Below are 25758 nucleotides of genomic sequence, written 5' to 3'. Positions count from 1 at the left end.
CTTTGGTTAACTGATTTGGATTTTCACTGGTTGCTGGTCCATGAATCATTGCCATGAAGAACTACTTGACAGATCTACAGTGATCAAGAATCATATGTCAGAGTTAATGCATTCTTATGGGAGTCGTCATAAAATGATTAACGTAGCTAAGTTTTTGTGTATGAGTGGTAATTAAGGTTAATTTTCTTATAGCACGCAAGAAAAATATGAAGAGACCTCCTTCCCCTTTAGCTAATCAGGATCCAGAGCCTCCATCCATACCTTACTCTCACGATATGAAAACTGTTGAGTTTGAGGTTGATGGAAAGCTGACGTGCCTGTCGGTGTATGACCCCATCGAGATTCTGTCAAAGGTGGGTTTCTCTCTCTTTTTTAAGTGTATATTTTGTACACATACAAATTTTACACCTTTGCTATATCACAACTAATTCTATTATGATGAAGAACATTTGTTAGTGTAATCACTTTTACAACTGGTTCTGTTTGTAGTTTGAACTATCCAACTTAATGAATCCTTCTTTATGGTTCTGGATGGTTTTGGTGTTATTTGAATTATATAGCTAACATGTAGGTTTTATGTCCCGTAGATATTTTTTCTTTGACCAACGATAGTTGATACTGTTTTATATACAGGAAGAATATGAAGCATCAATGCCACCTACATTAGAAGAACCCCCACCACAAGAGCAAGCACGGACACCTACTTTGAAGCCAGTACAGTCTAAAACACCTGTTGGTCAAAATAGCAATAATGGTAGCACAAATTCTAATACTTCAGCGCAGAAACCACCAAAGGTAAATTGTGTAGTTATACCTTCCATATCACTGAAGTAGAAATTGAGCACCATAGCTCAAGCATGATTATATAATTTTGTAGTAGGTCAAACTGGTATGATTGTTATACTGTTGTTGTTAGTATTAATTCTTAAATTAACAAAGGACCGGTGAATCATTCTAGGCTCGGACTGCTGATAAAGACAGAGGAGTAGATGTACAGCGATATACTATTGAAGATAAGAAAACAAATAAGCTTCCAGAAGCCTCTTTTAGAGTTATTGAAGATTATTATAAGAACCTACCAGATGCACCTCCTATGCCTTCAACCTATCACAGGTAATGAAATTTGTATTTTAAGTTTGTATCCCTTTGGCTATTAGTGGTTGATGTTTTATTTTCTTCCATTCTCTCATAGTTGAGCATATTTATTTGTGTATAATGTACTTCTTTAGTTGAGCATATTTATCAGTGTATGCTTCAATAAAATCTTGACATGCATTTCATTTTTCACAGTCCTCTTTGTCCAATTCTGTTTTTAGAAATAACTTTATTTTTCTTTTGTAAAACTATGTTTATAAATATTTTTATTTATAGGAAAATTAAATGGATCAGTAGATAATCTTTATAATTAAGGTATTTAAGAAAGTTTTGCTGTATGTAAAGATAGATTTCAGGCTCCTTTATCATTGAGGGGTAGTTATAACTTGAGTGCAGATTACCGACTGGTATAGTATTATGCAATTACTGTAAATTCAAAACTATTATGCCATTAATTTTTATTTTTATTTTCTTAGATTTATTGAAAAAAGCTTAGAGGAATTAGATGAAGAAGTGGAGTATGACATGGACGAAGAAGATCGTGCCTGGTTACAACTCATTAATGAACAGCGAGCAGTTGATGTGCTGCCTCCTGTTGAAATGGAGTCTTTTGAATTGCTGATGGACCGACTAGAAAAGGAATCCTTTTTTCAGGTGAATGTAATTAGTAATAAACATGAACATGAGAAAATGTTGACTGCTATTATTTTTATTACTAATATAAAACATTCAGAATATAGTCAGTAGTACAATTAAGCTCTCTAGTCTATAAGGGGGCGGGTATTCTTTTACCGTGTTACATGACTAGTTAGCCAATTTTTCTCTTCCCATTAATGATAGGCAGGGGTTGTATATTTTGGAAGGTTATGTATCAAGTAGAGTTGAACAGGATGAATATTTAATTAATTTTTAACCGTGTGTATTCAGTATAGTTTGAAAGTAGGTTGTCATATTTTATGAAGTTTGTATATTTCTAAGAAGTTGGATAGGAGTGGTGTCTCCCTGTTGGGGTTAGTTTCCTTAGTGTACCTCACACAATGCACTGTGGGGATTGGTAGTGAAGGGCCTTTGCAATGTTTCTATGGCCTTTAGCTGCACTTCCTTTATATCCTTCTACTTAACCCCTGTTCTTACTTCCATTGTTTCATCTTGGTGGCTAACCTCTTCTAACTCTTACAACATGGTGCAACTTGGGTTTTACCCTAGATGCACTTAGGTGCTGAATTGCCTAGTGCCAGAAAATATATCCCAAATTATTGTCAATTTGTAGTTGGTTAATGGTCTGAGGAAGCCTGTTAAGGTTTCAAACTTATCTTGGGAAATAGTCAGAATTAATATGGAGTAAAAATTTTTGTTCACACTGTTGGGTAGATTTTTTCAATGAAGCCATAGTCTATGATGGAAATATTTACCCATATGTTGAGTAAACGCTGAATCCCCTACTGCTTCCGCGGAGGCAGCAGCAGTAGGGGATTCAGCGTTGTGAAGCTTCATCTGTCGTGGATAACGGGGGAGGGTGGGCTGTGGCACCCCTAGCAGTACCAGCCGAACTCGGTTGAGTCCCTTGTCAGGCTCGGAGGAACGTAGAGAGGAGAGGTCCCCTTTTCTGTTTCATTTGTTTGATGTCGGCTACCCCCCAAAATTGGGGGAAGTGCCTTGGTATATGTATGTATGTATGTATGTGATGTTGAGTAAATCTCTCAGATGATATTTAAGATTGGTTGATTAATAAATTTCCTGGGGCATGGGCATAGGTATGTTAGCTTGGAGTGGTTTCTTGTTTCTAAAAGACTTGTTGTCTTTTTAGGGGGAAGATTTTTTTCTATTTCTAATGATTTTAAAGATTAATTTTTTTAATCATGCGGTAGAATACCCTCAGTTTCTCAGGTAGCTGTTGAATACCATTTTGGTCGCTCAATCCCAATTCCTTTATAAGATAAGGCTGTTTTACTTGCAGTATTATCCAATCTAAATGCTCTTGTTTACACTTTTGCATTGCAGGCGCAGTCCTGTGGTAGAGACTCTGGAGTTCCGATTGATGAAGATGCTGTTTGCTGCATATGTATGGATGGAGAATGCCAAAACAGCAATGTTATACTTTTCTGTGATATGTGCAACTTGGCAGTTCACCAGGTTTGTAGCTTAAATTATCATTGAAGTTCAATGTTTTGTTAGTTGTAAATGAACTGTATTTGAAATTCATATGTCCTGTCCTTTTAGTTAGTGAAATTGAAAGATTTTATCAGTCTAATGTATAAAATAATGTAGCATAAAGTTATATACAGTAAAGCTTGATACAATATTCTTAATTTGGTCTACTCTTAACTTATTGGAGAAAGTCTTAGAAGCTGTAGTTATTACATAACTGATTTTCATTTATATATTTTCTTTGAAAGGAATGCTATGGTGTTCCATATATTCCTGAGGGACAGTGGCTGTGTCGACGTTGCTTACAGTCTCCATCCAGAGCTGTAGATTGTGCCTTATGCCCTAACAAAGGTGGTGCATTTAAGCAGACAGATGATGCACGATGGGCGCATGTTGTGTGTGCTATGTGGATACCGGAAGTTTGTTTTGCCAATACCGTAAGTTTCAGCTTCTGTGTTTTTAAATATAATTTCTCTCTTGAATATGGAATATCAATGATGTAATAACACATGGAAGGAAATTGTCCTACTTAAATATTATTACCTTATTTGATGAAAAGTAAGGGAATTTTAATTAAAAAATGTAATGCATAAAGTGTCTGAGATGAAAACTAAATTGTCCAAAAGCATAAAATTAGCCCTAAAAATACAGAGAAGACAATATATTGTGCTAGCCACATCTTACTCGTGTGCGCATTTGGTATTTGTAGCGTTTATGTGTTGTGATCGTGGAGTTGGGTGATAGTAGAAGGGAAGGCCAAAGTTCAGATGGAAAGATAACATAGCATATGACATGCAGGGTTAAAAGGCTGAGAGAGCAAGCACAGAAGGTGGAGAGGGTTGACAGGAAGCAGCAACTGAAGACAAAAAGAGAAAAAATCTTAAAAAGATGGTTTATAATACAGGGAAGGTTTCAACTTACCTACTTTTTCAAGCAATATTTAAACTACAGTGATGCCTCAGGATACGAAATTAATCCGTTCAGGATGCGGTTTCGTATCCTGAGTCGCGTTTTACATGTAAATAGCCTAATCCGTTCCAAGCCTTATAAAAAGTCACCTTTTCTTTCATAAACACGCTAAACTGTAGTAATAAACATGCAATGCAGCCATCTCTATCATTCAAAAATTAACACAACCGTTAAAAACAGCCTAATCCATTCCAGAAACCACTATGAGATTATTCAATAATGTAGTTATAGCCAAGTTATCCCCCCCAAGCCCAAAGAAAACGGTCCGTTTTCTTTACTACTGTATAAAAGTTACGGTACTGTATGTACGTAAAGCATTTAGATCAGTGAAGGTGTATTGTTACCTGTACGTACACCTAAATTAATGATTGATACCTGTACACTCTGAAAAAAAGGTTACAGTTAATTAGTGTAACAAAAAAGTTGAAACTTACCTTTTGATTGAGACGATGTCTGATAGCGAAGTCGCGGCAGAGGAGGATGGCATAAGGCAGAAAACGTAACAAGTGACAGACTACGTACAGTAATTTACACACTTAACACATTAACACTTAAACTTTACGAAATAAAAAAATGGCAGAAATAATTAACACTTAACATTACGTATGGAAAACTATAAAAATGAAAGAAAAAATTACTTTAACACTTAACGGTAACATAAAACTTAAAATTGAATTTTTTTTTTTTGCTTTTTTATAACTTTACGTTTTTCTTATTTTCTAAATCTCTTCTACTTCTTCATCACTTTCTTATTTCTGTTTCTTTTCTTTACTTTCACCTTCTAATTCTTCATCCCTTCCTCTTTTCTGTTTCTTTTCTTCACTTTCACCTTCGTCTTGGCCTACTAATACCGCTGGCCTCTTTAATAAGAAACTATCTATTGAAGCTTGTTTCTGCCTACTTTTCAACACATTTCTAAAATGCGTTAGGCAAACGTCATTGCAGTGTTGAAGCGCACGGTTGGTATAAACTTTTTCTGGATGTTCCTTTTCGACGTAGTCTGCCATTTTATGGAAACATGCAAGAATTTCCTTGATGTCTGCCGTTTTCAAAGGTGCAACATCCTCCTCATCACCGCTAGAGAGCTGCTCTTGAAAATCACTCACTTGCATCGTCTCCAACTCCTTCAAGTTGTCCGTCGTCAACTCCTCGTGGTGCTCCTCGATAAGTTCATCGATATCTTCCGCGCTAACTTCCAGCCCCATGGACGTACCAAGATGTACGATGTCAGCCACCTCAGACTGCTGAATTGGTTCAGGATCGTCAACGATCTCGGCTTCTCCTCCAGGCTTCCCGAACCCCTCGAAGTCTCGTGCAGAGACAGCATCAGGCCACAGCTTCCTCCAAGATGAGTTTAGGGTACGCCTCGAAACTTCCTGCCAAGCGAGATCGATGAGTTTGAGGCATATCACGATGTTGAAGTGATCTTTCCAAAATTCACGCAGATTGAGGTTTGTACTCTCTGTGACTTGGAAACATCTCTTGAAGAGATGCTTCGTGTACAATTTTTTAAAATTAGAAATAACTTGCTGGTCCATGGGCTGGAGGAGAGGGGTGGTGTTAGGCGGTAGATACAGGACCTTTATGAAGGAATACTCGGCCAGAAGATATTCCTCGAGGCCAGGAGGGTGAGCTGAAGCATTGTCCAACACCCGCAGACATTTCATAGGGAGGCGCTTTTCTTCCAAATATTTTCGGACAGTCGGACCGAAGCAGATATTCACCCAATCAATGAACAGTTGCCTCGTTACCCAGGCTTTTGCATTCGCCTTCCACATCACGGGAAGGTTCTCCTTAATGACTTTGTGGGCTTTGAAGGCTCGGGGATTTTCTGAATGGTACACCAGCAGGGGCTTTATCTTGCAGTCCCCACTGGCGTTTGCACAAAAAGCAAGGGTAAGCCTGTCCTTCATAGGCTTATGTCCGGGTAGCCTCTTCTCCTCCGCCGTGATGAACGTCCGACGAGGCATTTTCTTCCAGAAAAGCCCAGTTTCGTCGCAATTGAAAACTTGCTGCGAACTGTAGCCTTCCTGCAGAGTCAACTCGTCGAACGTTTTAACAAAGGCTTCGGCGGCCTTCGTGTCCGAGCTGGCTGCCTCCCCATGCCGTACCACTGAATGGATGCCAGTCCTTTTCTTGAACTTCTCGAACCACCCACGAGAAGCCTTGAACTCTGGGGGTTCCTGCTGGGATGTTCCTTCTCCTGCTCCTTCTTCGGCCTGAGCACGCACGAGATCACCGAAAATGGCGGAGGCCTTCTGGCAAATTGTAGTCTCAGTGATGGTGTCTCCTGAGATCTCTTTGTCCTTGATCCACACAAGAAGCAGCCTCTCCATCTCGTCATGCACGTGCGTTCTCTTGTTGGAGAAAATAGTGACGCCCTTAGAAGGTGTTGCTGCTTTGATGGCCGCCTTCTGCTTCAGGATGGTGCCTATCGTAGACGGATTCCTGCCATACTCCTTGGCAATCGCACTTAAATGCATGCCAGACTCGTACTTTTTTACGATTTCAAGTTTCGTCTCCATCGAGAGCATGGTCTTCTTCTTCTTTCCTTCGGCAACATTCTTGGGACCCATGGCTACAGTAATACGTAATATAATACACTACGTAACGTTATATACAGTCTATGTATAGTAAACACTAATACAGTACAGTGCACAGTAACGAATGTTTATTAACGATAACACGTGGCGTACGAATGTACTGTAAACACTAATTGTTCCGTAACCGAAATACAAACCACGCTATTTACAAAGGGTATTACTTTTAGCGTAGCTGAAATGGCGAGCCATTAGAATTTAACGAGGGTGTATTACCCCCGCGCTAGTTAGCGGGGGGGTAGGGGAGTGGTAGCTAGCTACCCCTCCTCCCCCTCACACACAGGTGAATACTCACTTTCACTTTTGGCTTGGACTGTGACAGACGTCTCTGTCTTGGTCCTCGCTTGGCAACCATTGTCTGTTTTGTCTTTACTTAATCGCTTACTTTTCATTTACTCAATATATATGTAAACATGTTTTCATGTTTGTATATATATTTGAGTATAGAAATTAGTAAGTTTCCTTTTCAGAGGTGTGTGTGTAGTGTACGATATCTACGTGGAGGCCTCGGCAGTTAGGCCACCACGGCGTATTTTTATGGGTGGCGATCGAGTTTGACTTATGTCTTTCTCTCTCTCTCTCTCTTGAGGTCGTTCACCCTTTTACTACGTGTTACTACGTCCTTGTAGCCTAGCTTCCTTTCCGTGTGGGGGGTTGCTACGCCGTACGTTTGTCTCAATTAGTTATGAATCTAATTGTAGTTGTTTTTTGTTTTTCAGCTTGTAGAACGATTCCTTTCGGGGTTTTCGTTCTTTCTTTAGTGTTCATTCATTTTTAAATTACATAATTACATAGTTACATAATTATAATTGTTATAATTCTGTTTTGGTTACAGTTCTCCTTCCGCGAGTGTAAGTGGTTGTGAGGGCACGTGCCTGTTGTGTAATTCTTGTTCCTTTCCCTCGGGATTCCTCTTCGAAGCCTTCCCGGGGGAATGAATGTGTACTTATATTATTTGTTTTATTTTTTTTTTACAGTTACCGATCTAGTTCGTTTCTGTAATATAGCAACGGTGTGAGCTGTCTGGTTGAGTCCTGGGGATTCGGCTGTTGCTGCCTCCCCCCTTGTATTTTCGTCAGGGGCGTGTCTCCTTCTACTGGTAGTACTCCCGTGACGACGGACAGCTCTCCAGTTCATTTTAGAACACTCAGGAGGCTTGCCTAATTGGGCGGATAACTTTCCTTCCGAGGGAAGTTTTTCCTGTCCAGGCTTGAGTTTTTCCCCTTTTGGGGGGTTCTTCTCTTGCCTTTTTTTCGTGCGACTATGCTCTTGGTGCTGAGCGGTCGCACCTGCAGTTTCGCTCAAGGGGCTGGGCAACTGCAGGAGCTCCTCTTCGGAGGATTGCTCCTTTTAGGTCACTGGCTGACCAGTCTCTTCCACGAAGTGTTTCTCTTTCGTTCGCGAGAGAGTACACTCATAGAGACTCCTCTTCGGAGGTTTCTTCTGTTGCTGTTGCTGTTGGCCTCCCTCGCCGTAAGGCCCACCGTCCGCCTCGTCGTAAGGGCCTCTCATCTCCCTATAAGGGTGCTTGAGGCGCCTTTTTGGATCTCCGTTTGCAGCCTACAACTCCTTTTTCTCGATCTTCCGCCTTGGTGCAGATGGACAGCAGTCTGATCTCGTCTTCCGACGGGCAACGGTCTTCCCGACGGACAACGGTCTTCCCGACGGACAGCGGTCTTCCGACGGACATCAGTCTCCCGGCGCGCCCCCACGGGGGTTTTTCCCTTGCGTGTCAGGGTTTCCCTGCGCGCCCTTCTGCTCATCAGCGCTCTCCTGTTCGTCAGCGCTTTCAAGATGATCTTCCCTGCGGTTCCTGTTGGTTCCTGTTACGCGCCCACGTTCGCCCTCGCGATCTAGAACTTCGGTTCAGGTCGGGGTCAAGGACTCTTCTTCTTTGCGCAGGCTTCCACGCGAAGCCTTCTGCTCGTCAGCGATCATCAGCTCGCCAGCGATCATCAGCTCGTCAGCGATCATCAGCCCGCCAGCGATCTCCGGATCGCCCACGTGTGTTACAGCCGGCACGCCAACGTTCTCCAACACTTCTGAAGGAACATGGTTCGCCAGCTACTAGCTCACCTGCGCATGCTGATCGCCATCGCGCGACCCTCAACTGCGGATGCTGATCGCCATCGCGCGACCCTCAACTGCGGATGCTGATCGCCATCGCGCGACCCTCAACTGCGGATGCTGATCGCCATCGCGCGACCCTCAACTGCGGATGCTGATCGCCATCGCGCGACCCTCACCTGCGGATGCTGATCGCCATCGCGCGACCCTCACCTGCGGATGCTGATCGCCATCGCGCGACCCTCAACTGCGGATGCTGATCGCCATCGCACGACCCTCAACTGCGGATGCTGATCGCCATCGCGCGACCGCACACCTGCGGATGCTGATCACCATCGCTCAACCCTGCACATGCTGATCACCATCGCGCTACCCTCAACTGCGTATGCTGTTCGCCATCACGCGATCGCCCACTTGCAGATGCTGTTCGCCATCGCGCGACCGCCAACCTGCGCATGCTGATCGCCATCGCGCGACCCTGGCATGCTGATCACCATCACGCGACCCTGCGCATACTGATCACCATCGCGCGACCCGGCGCATGCTGATCACTGCTCGCGATCGCTCACCTTCGCATACTGCTCGCCAACGCACGATCGCTCACCTGCGCATACTGCTCGACCATCGCGTCGGCATAACACAACGCGCCATCGCCAACCTGCGCGTTAGCGCTCACCAGCTCACCACCGATCGCTTGTTGATCCATATCGCCAGCGGTCCTCCTCGCCCACGCGGCAGCGCGTTTCCTCGCCATCGCGCTAACGCTTGCGTTCGCTGCCTCGGACTCGCTCTCATCCACCTGCCCACCCTCACGACCGCTCGCCCGTGCAACCGCGCGACCGCTCGCCCGTGCAACCGCGCGACCGCTCGCCCGTGCAACCGCGCGACCGCTCGCCCGTGCAACCGCGCGACCGCTCGCCCGTGCAACCGCGCGACCGCTCGCCCGTGCAACCGCGCGACCGCTCGCCCGTGCAACCGCGCGACCGCTCGCCCGTGCAACCGCGCGACCGCTCGCCCGTGCGACCGCGCGACCGCTCGCCCGCGCGACCGCTCGCCCGTGCAACCGCGCGACCGCTCGCCCGTGCAACCGCGCGACCACTCGCCCGCGCGCCCACACGCCCACGTGCCTGCACGTCTACGCTCATGCTCTCCAATGTTCGCCCACGCGCGAACCAACGGTTTTTTTCCATCGCGCAGACGGATGGTGTTCCGTCGCGCGAACCTACAGTGTTTCTTCGCACAAATGTCTGCTTATTTCTTGCAGTATCCATTGCTCGTCTATGGGTTATCGCTCGCCGACCTCCAGGAATTCCCGTCGCGCGAGCTCCAGGGCAATTGCGACCACGATTCCCAATGGGGTTTTCGCAGCATGACCAGCCTGGCGAGTTCTTCTGGAGCGTATTTCCAGAACACTGCTTCACCCCGTAAACACAGAGCATGGCACTTGCAAGAATAGGAGAAACTTAAGGGAGATCTGAGCAACACTCTTCTATTCCTGAACCTGGGTTAGCCCTTCCCCGTCATTCCCTGGAAGGATTTTTGGCGGGGGGGGCTTTCCGTTCGAGATGTCTCCATCGGACAAGGGGTGACTGCTTACCTCTTCCTCTGGGAGCTTACCAGGTTCTTTCCCTCCTCGGTTACGGCCCGATGTTTGGTTCAAGGAAGCTACAGGAAGATCAAGGGTACTTTCCTCCTCTCGAGCTCAGGCACATTGGCCTTTCGTCGTTAAGTATCTAACTTGCGGACAAGCTCGATGTTGTACCATCTGGACGCGCTGATTGAGGGCTTCCTTCGGTTGTCTCATCTGTGGAGGTCGACGACCTCAGACACCCTTCCATCCTTGAGAAGAGTTTGTTTGTGTCCAAGGACAGAGACTTAGACAGCTGCTGTGTGGAGTAAATCGACTTCCGGTTTCACTCCTCCAAGGTGCTTTCTTCCAGACTCTGCAGGGCTCCAGCGCCCTTTTCTTTCAACCACGTCGGCCTAAGTTATCGGCTACGACAACTGGGACAAGGTGTCCAATTGCAGTTTCCTCCTGTCAGGAACAGATGGCACGGGAGACTCCCCCGGGGGGGCATAGTCCTAAAAGGAGTTCACGAACTCTAGGATTGCAGGTTTTTCGCTGGGAGGATGCTTAAGGTTACTCATCCGAATGACAGCTCCCCGATGCCCATTCCCGCACAATCTCTGTGAGTAGCCAAGGATATCGCGCCTGCCGTCTCTGTCAGCGAATTCAGTGTCTCTGAACCTCTATGCCATAGCGTCAGCAGAGTTGCCCGGTTGGGAAGAATGATCCATACCTTAGGCGAAGGTCTTCCTTAGGATCATCGACGGCTTCACCCCCGGCCCCTTCAGTCGATCCTTTCTTGTAAGGAAGGATCTGATAGGGGATGTCCATAGTCGACCTCTCAGCCCTGATCAAGTTTGTCGAACAAACTTCGGCCAGCGTAGACCAGCAGAATCGATCAGACTGGTAACGAGGCGACAGGACTCCTTAAACCCTGGATCGGAAGGTCGGGTACTTTCAGTTTCCATTCCATCCATCTTCCAGGGTGCTCGTCGAATTCAGCCTAGACTGCAAGTATTCCTGCTTATGATGCAGTGTGGCTATCCCGCCGTGGCATAGCAGGTTTGTTTCCCCAGAGAACTCTCCCTGCCTTCCTCTTGGCCGCTCAGGTGCAGGCTTCCGCCTCCTCTGCTGTTTTGAGGGCTGGTCAACTCCGGTAGGCTCGGGTTTCGACCTTTTTCAGCGCCGGGACAAGCTTCCGGATGCTTACCATGAGTGTAGGCTCATGGTATTTTGCTTGGAGCCTTCTCTTCCTCTGCCTCAACATCTGGAGTATCTGGCCATGATATTGAGTCAACCGCCTTACCACATTGGAAACCCCGCTTCTCGTCCGTCCAGCGAGGTTAAGCAACGTCGGTACTTGGATGGGTGACCACCTGGGGACGCCAGATTCTGTTACCACATCCTCCGAGCCTTCCTTTCGGTTGACTGTGGCAAGACTGAGGAGAGTCGCAGTACCTGTTCTCAGTCAAGCAGAGCTTTCAGCCCTACCTTGGAACGTTTCCTAGTTCTTCTTTCCTCATTGACCCGTCTATAGTCCGAACGGTCGCCTCAGGATAAGTTCCATGTGGGGCGATCCAAGTTCCGGTGGCTTCAGGCAATGTTTAACCGGACTCCCTGGCCCTATGGGACCAGCGGAACTATTAGACCTGCAATGGGTGTTGACCTATGGAGCCTCTTGATGGTAGTGGATATTCTCGTCCTTTCCCCACATTCTTGATGCGGTTCTCGGACTCGTCAAAGGAAAGGGGGGGGGGGCATGTTCCGGTCCAGGCCTATGGTCAAGACCTGAAGGATACCTCTCCATCATTCAGGCAGGCTTAGGGGCCTTAGTCTGGCCCCTCTTCAGATCCTACAGCTCCTGCCGAGTCGCCCCGTTGCGCGTCGACTTCATTCTAACCAGCAGGGGACGCATTTTCACACCTTCACATCTTGCAGTAGAGATACCGGGATGATTGAGATTCTCTCAATACCACCATCGGCTCTCTCATTCCAGGCAGGGGAATGTTTCTCTCAGACTATCCGAGCAGAGCCTCATAGAGAGAGTGTACCTAGGGGTCTTTGACCTTGGGTAACCAGCAAGTGCTGGTCTGGGGGACCTGATCGCGACAGCTTGGAACCTCAAGCTTCCGCTAGTCTTCCCCCCAGTCTCAGACCCCGAGACTCTGGCAAGATGCATTCCGGTGATGGTGGGACAACTTCGACGCCTGCGTCTTCCCTCCTTTTTGTCTGCGGACAATGGGTCTCAACAAGACCAGGTTGTCTGTCAACCTTTCAATGGGAGAGCTCCACTGGGACTATGCGCAGAACGGTTTCTGGACCCTCTGCTTCCCCTGACGGAACTCCCGGGAGAGCTTCTCCCACGGCGCAGACTACTCAAGCAACCACACTGCGACATCTCTCCCGAACCGGGGCGTCGCTTCGGCTTCATGCCTGGAGACACTACGCTTCCTCCTCTAGAAGAGACAACCCGCTACAGTCGCGGTACGGAGGTCGCGTCATCTGCGATAGTCATCCACAGGGGTCTCCCAGGCAAAGTGAAGAGTCTAAGGTGGTTGGTGCCGTGGGAGATATACCTCTTCCCTTGAGGCCTCTTCTCCAGCAATAACGGTCTTATTGCCTTTCGGCGGGAGGAAACTCCTTTCCGCTCTCGGCAATGAAGCCTGTCGCTCAGCCTTTCCCTGACCTTCAGGCTTAAAGGAATAACTTTTTCCTGCCCGCTGGATCTATCCTCGCTCATGCGAAGCTACGATCGTCCCTGCTCTAGTCGGAGGAAGACCTCCAACTTGGAGCATGGCTCGGACTTTTAGTCCTTTAAGAGATCTTCTCAAGACCCTTTTACGACAGGCCTCGGATTGTATTCCGCCTTGGGTCTTCTGCTCACTCTGGCCACGGCCAGTGTGTAAGCAATCTTCTTGGTCTCTTACTACTCCCCCCTTTCTAAGGAAGAGGGGAAGGCAACATTCAGGCTCGCTCCTGAGTTGTTGGCTAGACTCAGAATCTGAGGGTCCTGGCCCTTCGGTCCGATTCATTCAAGATTTCGAGTCTCCATTCTGTGTCTGATGTCCCAAGACCTTCTCTTTCTTGCCAGTAAGGAATCGAGAGGTTAGCGCTGGGAACAGCTGCAGTTTGTCCTCAGTTGCAGTCGATTTGGGAACACAAGGAGGACATGGGGGGAGAGTCACCAGTATACCTCTTCAGCCCGGACTCAAGGACATTTATCTCGACCTGTCTTCAGACCCTCCCCCGTCACGTCGCCCTACAGCACGATGTTGGATACATCGCAACATCCCTCGCCTTCGAGTAATACTACTCTGTGACGCAGGTGCTACAAGCTGGAGTCTGGAAGCGTCTGATGACCTTTGCAGCCCGCTTCCTGCAGGGCGTGACCCACAGGAGTCTCGATACGTTTTCTATCGCTCTGTGGTGGCTACACAACAGCTGGTCTAACCTCAGGCTCCTTTTTGGACAGGTAGCAGAAGATTGAGGGCATTGTTATCAGGTTTTAGTCTGCATGAACGAAAGAAGTATGTCTGGCCCTTACTTCTTTCTTCATCATCCCCTCTACGGGGAAGCAGCATCCTGGTCTCTGCATAGCTGACCTCGAACCTCTGCAGGTAAACCATGCTTCCTTGTGTTCCGAGTATTGAGTCAATACTGTCGCGTCCCCCATACCCTGACGAGGTGGTATTGGGAACGTCCTAACCCAGAGTTCCTTCTGGAACTCCAGGTCAACTGCCTAGGACGGGTCACACTTCTTCCTTCACACACAAGCTTACGTAGGCCACATGGTTCCTTGCGGAGCAAAGAACTTGTGAGGTGCAGGGACTCCTTTTCTCGAGTGCGACTCACTCGGATTCTGAGTCCCCGGGTAAAGCCAAAGCCAGTATGGCTGGGGACTTTCTACCCTTCCTAAGGGATAAGTCACCCTTTGTAAATAGCGTGGTTTGTATTTCGGTTACGGAACAAATGACAAATTCGAAGATAATTTGTATTTTTCCTAACCATACAAACCTTAGCTATTTACACATATTTGCCCGCCAGCCCTGTCCCCCAAGACAAGTCCTACCTCTAAGTGAAAGTGAGTATTCACCTGTGTGTGAGGGGGAGGAGGGGTAGCTAGCTACCACTCCCCTACCCCCCCCGCTAACTAGCGCGGGGGTAATTCACCCTCGTTAAATTCTAATGGCTCGCCATTTCAGCTACGCTAAAAGTAATACCCTTTGTAAATAGCTAAGGTTTGTATGGTTAGGAAAAATACAAATTATCTTCGAATTTGTCATGTCAAACAAGCGAAAGCACACAATGTCTGTTAACGATACTGCGGTCGGAACGAAAAGAGAGAGAGAGAGATGAACGCCCGTGCGTAGGCAAGCTGGGATAGTTGCCGACCAATAGGAAAGCAGGATCTTATGGCGTCAGCTAGCGTCTGAGTAGGGAGATAACCAATGGGTGAGCGGGAGGCTGTAAGTGAGTCTACCCAAGTTCAAAGTCAGGCGGCGCGCGCTTTTTTAAATTACTCTCGGCGAAGAGTTGGGATCTCGTAAGGTTTTCGTATCCTGAAATTTTATCCGTATCCTGGGGCATAAAAATCTTCGAATCACTTTTCGCATCCTGAATTTTCCGTAAGCAGAAACTTTCGTATCCAGAGGTATCACTGTACTTTTTTCCTGGAAATATTTCAGTGTATTCCCTTTTCAAGTGGAATTTTGCAGTTGAACCTTTATCCATTTTTTGAAGAGATTGATAGGGAACTGCAATGGACATGAGTAGTGGTATGAAAATTAAGCTATATCCAATATATTTTGTAGATTTGAGAATAAAGCCCTCAGAAGAATATAGGGAGTTAGATGACAGGACAGGATTAAAAATGAAACTATGAGAGATTACTCAAAGGCCATATTACTTCACAAACTTTCAACTGAGCTCCACAGAGCACGAGAAGAGTTGGAAGACTAGGCCTGCATAGCTGAGGACTATGAAGTTTAAAGTAGATGATGAATGAAAAAGTATTGATTTAAAAACTAGATAGTCAACTGGCGAAATCTAACCGAGGACCTCCGCATCAATAGGCGTAGGATGAGATAATGATGATGAATATATATAATTTCATTAATTTAGTTTACCTCTGTAGAAGAGTCTCTGCTATTGCATTCACAGAATTGCAGGCATACTTTAGTTTTCTTCCTTGGTCATAAGAGGGACAGAATCATCTTGAATTATTGTATTCATACATACATACATACACATACCAAGGCACTTCCCCAATTTTTGGGGGGTAGCCGACATCAAACAAATGAAACAAAAAAGGGGACCTCTCCTCTATATTCCTCCCAGCCTGACAAAGGACTCGACCGAGTTCGGCTGGTACTGCTAGGGTGCCACAGCCCAACCTCCCCCGTTATCCACCACAGATGAAGCTTCATAATGCTGAATTCCCTACTGCTGCTACCTCCGCGGTCATCCAAGGCACTGGAGGAAGCAGCAGGGCCTACCGGAACTACATCACAATCGCTCGCCATTCATTCCTATTTCTAGCACGCTCTCTTGTCTCTCTCACTATTATCCTCCTATCACCCAGTGCTTTCTTCACTACATCCATCCACCCAAACCTTGGCCTTCCTCTTGTACTTCTCCCATCATCTCTTGCATTCATCACCTTCTTTAGCAGACAGCCATTTTCCATTCTCTCAACATGGCCAAACCACCTCAACACACTCATATCCACTCTAGCTGCTAACTCATTTCTCACACCCATTCTCACCTTTACTACTTCGTTCCTAACCCTATCTACTCGGGATGCACCGGCCATACTCCTTAGACACTTCATCTCAAACACATTCAATTTCTGTCTCTCCGTCTTAGTAATGGAAAAAGTCAACATGGAGCGCAGAATTGGAAGAAGTATGTAAATATATGAGAAATGCTTAAAGGTTATTGTAAGCAAAACCGAGACGTGGCCAGTGGTAAGACAAAGAAGAAATATAGTTAAGAGAGGGCATTTGTGAAGTCAATGGCCATACGGGAATTCTGGTAGAAATTTTATGGCATTGTAGGGGAATTTTATGTAAAGATAGGGATGATACTAGTACACCTTCAGCATTTTGAAATAAAAGTCAGGTACTTGCTTTAATTTGTCCTTTTACTTTGATCATCCTAACTAATGATTCAGCCTCTTCAACTACATATACCAATTTTTCTTTTATCAGTTAGAAGTAAATCCCTGAGGCAAATCCTATGAGTTCCCAAACTTGACTCTATGATTGTGATTGATAACATTTTAGAGGATTAAAGTAATCCCCCTTTTTTAAAGTATCTTTTTACCAGCCTCTGAACATCTTTTTGCAACTTTCTCATGTATAATATTTTTTAAAATTCCCTATACACTACAGCTGTTCTGAAGTCACATCAATGAAATTATCAATTTTTTTGAAGTCCCTGTATGTGATTTGTAGAATAATATGCGTGATAAGTTTTTGCTTTGATTGAAATTTTTGCCTAGAAATTCACTTGGCCTTTGGAGAGTCACTCCACAGGTCAGTGTGTCTAGGGTATATATTTATTAACTCCTCTGAGGCTTGTCCTTGCTCATAACTAAGTGCTTCTCATCCGTATCCTCTCTATTTGCTCGTATGCATTACAAGTATCGTAAATCTTTTATTCTGATTATACATTGCAGTCATGAGGAATTTGTCTTGTCTGTCACAATTTATCAGTCATGGGTTTATTCCTAATCCACTTATATAGTTTATAGAGCCCTAAACAGTTTTTCTGTATTTAATTTTAATCCTCTGTTGTTCACTCCACTTACCCATCTTTTGAACATGACCACAACCTTTTTATTTGATTCTGCTATTAACATGTACAGCAATTATTTTTTTTGTCTGCCAGTTGATTCAATTTGATTAGCACTACGTAAGTGTATAATGATGTTTAAAACATGTTTAGAATGTATTTATTGTATTTTCATTGTTGGAATATAATTGTAAACATGAAGGTTTTAGAACACCATTTCCTCTTTTCAGGTATTTCTGGAACCAATTGACAGTATTGGTAATATTCCCCCTGCAAGATGGAAACTCACATGCTACATTTGTAAGCAAAGAGGTGTTGGTGCATGCATCCAATGTAACAAAGTTAATTGTTATACAGGTAAGAAACAAAAACTCCTTATTTTCCGTAAAACTTATAATGTTCTGTTGTATTGGTATGCTAAAACACTTGAAGCAAACCAATTTGTATTTTGCAAAATTCTTATGTCTGATCAAGTCTAGCAAGACAGGGTATGAGATTTATTCAATTAAAATAACTAAACTTAAATTTTTATTTTTAGTATCAGGTGTTTACTAATTTACTATAACCAGAAAGAAAGAAAAGTTGCCTAATTTGTAACTCTATAATAGGTTACTTGGCAACTTCACTGTTGAACAGTGTTAAGTGCTGCTGCGAGGCAAGCTAAACTATTTTCTTGGTCGCATCAAGAAGCTGACTTCCCCTTGCCACTACAGTCATGACTCGCTCCACACTGGATTACCATTGCAGTGCTTTCTGTGCTTTGTCTAACCATGTCTAGTGTTGCTAGTGTTATGCAGACTTACCCAGCCTTGATGGTCGCTCTTGTAGCACCTTCACGAGTCGGGTTGAGATAGATCCGTATCCCCTTTGCACTAACTGCCGTGGTAAACGGTGTAACATAGAATCCTCATGTGAGTGTTGTAGCCAATGGCCATCCTCCCAGTACGAGAAATATTGTTCCTGTCGTAAGAAATGAGCTAAGAGGGATTGTTCCCCTTCCTTTTCTTTCATAGACAGCAAGAAGCATGAGCTTGTTTCTGTAACGCATTATATTCCCCTATCCCATTCCTCCTTTTCTGGAGCCCTTAGGGACTCTGATAACTGAGGATGACAGCTTAGATTTGATCATTTTGCATATTGATGATAAATTTAATGCATTATTGCTGTAGGGGCTAATGGCCCCTACACTTCCTGTGCGTGATCCAGTCCCAGTGTCATTAGTGCCTGATTACAGTGATTTGCATAGATCTCGCTCCTCCCAGTAGTGGTGAGCCCTTTATGGCAGAGTTCCTGCAGAATTATTTTTTGCTTCTGGAGGTATCCTCTTTGAACACGTCAAAAGTCTCTCATGTTCTCACCCAAGAACACCACTGCCATATCCCCATGTACTGAGGCGGCGCTGTATGAAGATCCTTACCTGTCACCCACTTGTGCATACGAGTCTGTCATGCGTTGTACACCCAAGGGTTCTCGGCATCGGTTTCCTTGTAAGAAATATCCCAGCTTGTCCCAGAATTCCCTTATCACTTATTTTGACACTCTTTGGACTTCCTTAGGAGTGTCCACGACACAGACTTATTGGGTTGGCTGGTGTGTCAGACCACAATCTCGTCATCCCCTTCCAAGTGGACGTTGCGGAAGGCTTAAGTCTTTACTGTGTTTCCATTATCTTGCCTCAGCTGTGCTTTTCAATAACACTTATCACTGTACCTTAGTGTACACTGGCTGACATGTCTATGCGCCACCATCCCTGCATGTGCTGATGTATTGTAACACATGTCGCCATTCCTGCGCTTGAGAGTATTCCTCTGCACAATGACTATGAAATCGTTTCACAACTGAGGGATGTACAATCTGGTGAAAAAAACCGCAGGCACGCCCCTCAGGAAACTTTCTACGTGGCCTTCCTTGGAGAGGTCCTTTTCATAGATCTAGTTCTGAGAAAGAGTATCCTGCTGCTCCCTCTCATGCTTTTAGAGTTAGAGAGTTATACTATAGGAGTGACTGGTTCCTCCTTTCATAAGAGAGATCACCCCTCGGGATGAAGGACTTATGTCCGTATGGGCCCCCACTAGGGAGGGAAAGTTCCCCAACTCACCAACAGTGGGAGGATGCCTACAGAGCCCTTAGGACAGGTGGCAATTCTTTGGGGGTGATCCCTGGATGGTAGAGGGTCTCCGTCCGCGTTATCAAGTACCGTTCATAGACTGTCGGTCCCCGATTACTTTTACTCTGACAGTCCAACCATTTTATTTGAAAGGCTCTACAAGAGGAAGTGTCCAAAATGTTGCCCAAAAGGGCTATATAAGAGGTTGTAGACAACTCCAGGCTTCTGTGGTAACCTCTTTTTCGTAGAGAAGCTGATGGGGTTGGAGACCTGTCATAGACCTTTCCCGTCTAAACCTGTTTGTTTTGCAAATAAAGTTCAAGATAGAAACCCCAGCCACAGTTCTTCAGGCCATCATTAAGAACAACTTCCTGTAGACATGAAAGATGCATACTTTCAGGTTACCATCCATCCCTGATGTCGAAAGTACCTGAGGTTCCCTTTCAGAGACAAGGTCTACCACTTCGTGTGCTGTTGTTCGGTCTCTCCTCAGCACCTCAGGTCTTCACCAAGTTCTTTGCCTGGGCTACATGCCATGGGCATCGGCCTCCTATGGTATCTAGATGACTGGCTACTTCTAGTAGAGACATGAGCCCTGCTCATACGTCACAGGGATCTCCTTGGCTTCTGTAGCGATTTGGGGATCCAACTGAACCTGAAGTCTACCCTCAACAATGTACTAGGTACCTAGGTATGGAAATCGACTCTGTCCAGACCAGAGCATTTTTATCTGCTGACAGGGTGATAAGATTCTGGCAAGTGGTCGAATCCTTTCTCGAAAGGGAATCGTCCCAGCGTGCACTAGACAGAAGCTTCTGGGGCACCTTGTCTTATTAGATAAATTGATCCCCTTCGGGAAGATGCATCTAGGCGCAGTGGACTCTGAAGAGCCAATGGTCGCAAACATTGGACCCACCTGCAGCCTTAGTTTCTGTTCCCCAGGAAGGGGTGACAGATCTCCGGTGGTGGATGAGACAGGAGAACCTGCTGGCAAGCACACCCCTACATGTTCCTCCTTCGTAGTTTTTTCTGTTTTCAGGTGCCTCTTGCCAAGGGTGCAGATTTTAGGCAGGGAGACAAGGCCATTCACATGAATTACCTCGAAATGAAAGTGGCGTACGTAGCGCTACTCCAATTCTCGGAGACCCTCAAAGGTCGCTCTTTGGCGTTGAGCAACAACTCCACATTGGTGACCTTCATCACCAAGCGAAGAGGCTAAGAGGCTATGCCAGCAAGCAGTGGGAATTCACCGTTGGGCGCAAGTCAATGATGTATCTCTCAGCGAAATTCCTTTCCGGGAAGAGCAACGTCATTTTGGACCATGTGAATCGACCAGGGACGACAGTTGGCTTCGAATGGTCTTTAGTTCCTCTAGTGGCAAAGTCTTGTAACTTTATGGGGTTCCCAGACACTAGATATGTTCACCACTCGCCTGAACACCAAACTCGTGTATTGCTCCCGAGTTCTGGACCCAGCAGTGGTGATGGAAGGTGCCTTCCAACACCTATGAACCTGAGTGAACTAAGATGCCTTTCCTCCATTTTGTGTGATTTGTCAGGTTCTGAACAGAATACAGTACATCTTTCCTAAGAAATCAGAGTAACGCTAGTGATCCCAAAGTGTCCGCAGGTGAGGTGGTATCCAGACTTGCAGGATCTTTTCGCGGAAGACCCAAGAGAACATTCAGAATGGCCAAACCCACTGCGTCAACCACACGTTCAAAAGTTCCACGAGGCGGTCTATTGCCTATCTCTTCATGACTGGAAGTTATTCAGTATCTTGTAAAGAGGGTTTTTGGGACTAACTGTGAAGCAACTCGCCGGATGCCTCTGAAGAGCTTCCGCAGTGGTCTAACAAGCCAAGTGGTCAGCTTTCTGTGATTGGTGTCATAGTGGAAATATTGCTCCATGCAAGCTCACTATCCTCTGATTGCAGACTTTCTAGTGTCCTTGGGGAACGAGAAGTTCCTCTCAGTCACAGAGGTAAAAGGCTATTGCTCAGCCTTGAGCTAAGTCTTCAAACTGAAGGGACTCAATCTCTCTTCATGGGAACGCTCATCTTTCATCAAGAGCTTCGAACAGACCTGCCCCCCCCCCCCCCCTCCACACACACACACACACACACACACACACACACACACACACACACACACACACACACACACACACACACACACAAACTGAAACCTCCTCGTAATGTGATTAAGGTCCTTAGATACCTCAAGATGGCCCCCTACGAGGCTTAACATTAAGTCCTAGACAGATGTTACCCTAAAAACTGTCTTCCTCCTTGCCCTAGTCTCAACCAAGAGGGTAAACTAATATGTTATCTTACTACACATTCCAAGGGGTTGAGAGAATTATCCTTCTCCTTTGCTCCTGAGTTTGTGACTAAAACCCAAAATCCGGCTATACTTGACACAAGATTTGACTTTCACGATCATGTATCTCAAAGAGATAAATGATGACCTGGATGATTTATTAATATCTCCTGTAAGAGGAGTCAGGAAATACCTGAAGAGACAGCCCCTTTCAAACTTAACATTGCTAATCTGTTCTTGAGTATTGGTCGCTCCAAAAAGGTTTTGAGAAACACAATTTCCTTTTAGTTGTGAGAATCTATTATGAGAGTCTACAATCTTCGTGGGAAGTGCAAGAACCTGTCACGATATCAGTTATTCTCTGCATTGGTAGGGTATGAAAAGGGAATCAGACTTGGTTAGTATCTACCTTTTCCAAGCCGTGGATCTAAGGGTACTCCCGTTGACCACACACTAATGCAGGTAAGAATAACTTTCTGTATTCATTATGTTCTTTTATGTTGACATAATCATTTGATGCCTGTTCTTGGCAGTTTTTCATCTCTATGTAGGTCATGGCTTAGAGGGATCTGACACTTTGGACCCGCCTCTTCACGAGTTCATAATTTGTTTATATAATTTTTATATAATTTTTGTTATTTCTTCATGAATTAGAGCTTAAGGGGACCTATTTGACAGAAACTTTCTCCCACCTAAGGAAGACTCCCCATATAAATAAATGGTTGAAGTTTTTAATCTGTGTAGGAACAACTTACAAATTTTTAATACAATTTGTATTTTTCCTAGCTTTAAAAACCAGTCGTTTATGCAAAAGCCCCACATTATCCACCCCACATGCCTTGACCAGGATAGAGTAAAGCCTGCCCCACAGCAGCACATAACACTGTCCAGCAGTGTAGTTACCTAGTGACCTATTTTATAGTTACCAATTAGGAACCTTTTCTTTCTTTCTGTCATAGTAAATCAATAAATAACCATATAAAGGACTCAAGTTTGTATAGCAAAGAAGAATATAAATTGTTCTAAAAATTTGTAGTATTTCATGTTCTTAGGTTATATCTTTAAAGAGATTAGAAAAAAATGTTTTTCCAATAACAAATAAGAGGTAGAGGTAAACACTTTTTAAAACAAACAAATCAATATAAGCCTTGGGGTGTGAATTGGCTAAGAATAGAATACCCTTGCCAGGTGTTACTAAGTAATGTGTGATAGGGTTCAGCAAGAGTGATAGATACGGGAAAGAATATCCATATAGTTTAATGCAGTACAGAATCTCCATTAGATAAGGTTCCATATGAAATATTGTGGGAAATACTGAGAAAAGGAAATAAAGAAAATAAGGAATAAGAAAGGGAAAACATAAGGATAATAAGGAATAAGAAAGGGAATACATAAGGATAATAAGGAATAAGATAGGGAATAAGGATAATGTCCAATAAGAAATGGTATAAGGAAACAATGCAGACTGAAATAAACAATAAAAATATGTGAATCCTAGAAATGAAAAGGAAACGAATGCACATAGAGTAAAAGATGAAGTGTACTGTACGATATTTTGCTGAATGTGGACTAAAGTCTTGGAAATAATTTTGGTTTAGTCAGTTTCTAATTGTTCCTATAAAATAAGATATATATTTTTTTATTGTGTGGGTATTTTTTTTTTTTAATTTTATCTGTAAAACTGATGTATCTTATAGATGGATGAATCTTATAGACTGGGAGGTATTCTGTATTATAACATATTTATGAATAGGTAATGAACTCTTCGAGTATATGGATTTCTGATATTTTGAGTGCTGTCTATCGTAAGTTTCAGAGCCAAAACTGCTGTTGGGTTAGGGGATGCAAAGTTTTCTTTTTACATTTATGAACTGAAAGGTAAGATTTATTCTTTTGTTTTTGCAGCATTCCATGTAACTTGTGCTCAACAAGCAGGGCTCCATATGAAAATTGATGCTGTTAGAGAAACAAGTGTGAATGGAACATCCGTTACTGTTCGAAAAGCAGCCTACTGTGATATGCATACTCCAGCTGACTCGGATGCGGTATGTTGCCATTACTTCAGTTTTTATTCACGTCACTTCTTTTTTTTTCTATGAGAAGTTGGGTCATTTGTTAATTTCTGAGCTATGAAAGCAAGGCAGCATGATGATAAAGCACCTCTTTGCTATGCAGTCATCATTTCACTTAATCTGCTTTTGACATAAAGGTATATCTGGTTGAAAGTGGTGTGTGTTTATTATGGAGATGTAAATCAGTGTTTGACAATTTTATTTTCATTCTCATCAAGCAGACTAGTACTTATTTCAATTATTGTACCTTGTAACCAATGCTAGCTGGAGTTGAAACTAGCAGTTGACCACTATAGAACAGAAAACCTCTTGCTGAAATTACCTTTGGTGTCAGTGTTAAGATTTTTTTTATTTAGATGTCTGATGAAACTACTTGGTGGTGATAACTATAATAAGGCAAAGTTTTTATTACATTTAAAACATAGTAGAAGTTGGATATCCTACTGTATCTCAATAGAGCCACACAATTCTTATTACCTAAACATGCTTTGGTATATATTACCAAACTACGTGTACTTGCTTAACTTTTTTTTTGAATAATATACTCAGTTTATAGATTTTTTTATGTATATACATATGGTACATACATGCTAATATACGCGCACCATCAAAAAATAATGGTATATATATAATTATATATATATACATATATATATATATATATATGTATATGTATATATGTACTGTATATGTATATATGTATATGTATATATATATATGTGTGTGAGTATATATATATATATATATATATATATATATATATATATATATATGTATATATATACATATATATATGTATATATATACATATATATATGTATATATATACATATATATATGTATATATATACATATATATATATATATATGTATATATATATATATATATATATATATATAAATTACTGTATTTATACACTTCATTGACTATGGATTTATAACAATGGATACCACCATGGTTAGGTAATGAAGAAACAAATGGCATAGATGCAGTACTGTATATGAAAAGTGTATACGTATCTAGCTGTGGGTGACTGACTGACTTTCATAAAACCTTTTTTTATATTATGTGTTGGTGGCAAAAGTTGAATAACCAACTAGCTTGTGAAAAATTAAAATTGAACATTGCTAATTTTCACCATTGTATGTCGTTGTTATAAAAGTTAACTAAATGTTATTAACTCGCTCTAAAATAAGTCTTATAAATGGCACATGGGTATTTGAAATCACCTCCTCATGATACACCACTAATGTGTGATATTTGTAACATGATCATTTTTGTTGGACTCACTTTAAAAGTTACTTGTTCCAACACTGAGTACTTACCTCGAACTACTTTCTTAGGAGGATCTGGGATCTCCTTAATCACCGACCACAAATTTTGCGTAGTTCCCCCTCTCTCCGCTACCTTTTAGGGGCGCTCTGGGGCGGAAGGATACTCGTCCTGGGGCGTGACCGCGCCGCGCTGGTTAGCTCGTCAGAAGCATCTGGTCGCGGCGTAGATTACATCTCGCCGCTCTCTCTCTCTCTCTCTCTTATCCCGTCCGATCACCTTGTGTACCACGTGTACCTTTGTGTTCTCCATCCCTTGTCCCACGTGTTCCCTTGTGTTCCACGTGTTCCCGTTCTGTTCCTCACCTTTCCCTTGTGTTCTTGTGTCGCTTGTGTGTTCGCTTTTCACCATGGAATCCCAGCGTCGGTGTCCCGGACCCCAAGCTGGTAAGTCTTGCGGAGCATGGCTCTCAAGGCCCGAGGTCGACCCGCACACCTTGTGCTCCTCCTGTTGGGGGCATAATTGTTCCCTGAACTCCACGTGTCCTGAGTACGAGTCTTGGCCGGAGCTGCAATGGACCTTGTTTGCTAGGAAGAAAAAGAAGGCATCCAAGAGATCTCCGAAGTCGGGCCTTGTTTCGCCGCTTACGTCGCCCTCAGCCCAATCGGAGAGGGGTTCTCCTTCACCTTCCCCTACGGAGAGTAGGGAACGAGGTAAGTCCGTTTCGGGGAAACGGCCCATTGCC

General features: G+C 44.1%; 1 protein-coding gene across 7 annotated transcripts in view; it reads left to right on the top strand.

Annotated features, from left to right (window-relative positions):
• LOC137634292 (peregrin-like) overlaps positions 1-25758 on the top strand; it is a 228618-nt gene that overhangs the window by 58923 nt on the left and 143937 nt on the right. For all 7 annotated transcript variants that reach the window (XM_068366626.1, XM_068366622.1, XM_068366628.1 and 4 more), the window contains exons 3-10: positions 193-353; positions 634-795; positions 959-1113; positions 1572-1749; positions 3097-3228; positions 3492-3680; positions 17472-17598; positions 23574-23713. In XM_068366626.1, the coding sequence (XP_068222727.1) occupies positions 193-353; positions 634-795; positions 959-1113; positions 1572-1749; positions 3097-3228; positions 3492-3680; positions 17472-17598; positions 23574-23713 (1244 nt within the window). The remainder of the gene's footprint in view (positions 1-192; positions 354-633; positions 796-958; positions 1114-1571; positions 1750-3096; positions 3229-3491; positions 3681-17471; positions 17599-23573; positions 23714-25758) is intronic.

The sequence above is a fragment of the Palaemon carinicauda genome, chromosome 44 (assembly GCF_036898095.1).
Source record: "Palaemon carinicauda isolate YSFRI2023 chromosome 44, ASM3689809v2, whole genome shotgun sequence".
Lineage (NCBI taxonomy): Eukaryota > Metazoa > Arthropoda > Malacostraca > Decapoda > Palaemonidae > Palaemon > Palaemon carinicauda.
This window is presented reverse-complemented; position numbering and strand designations above follow the sequence as displayed.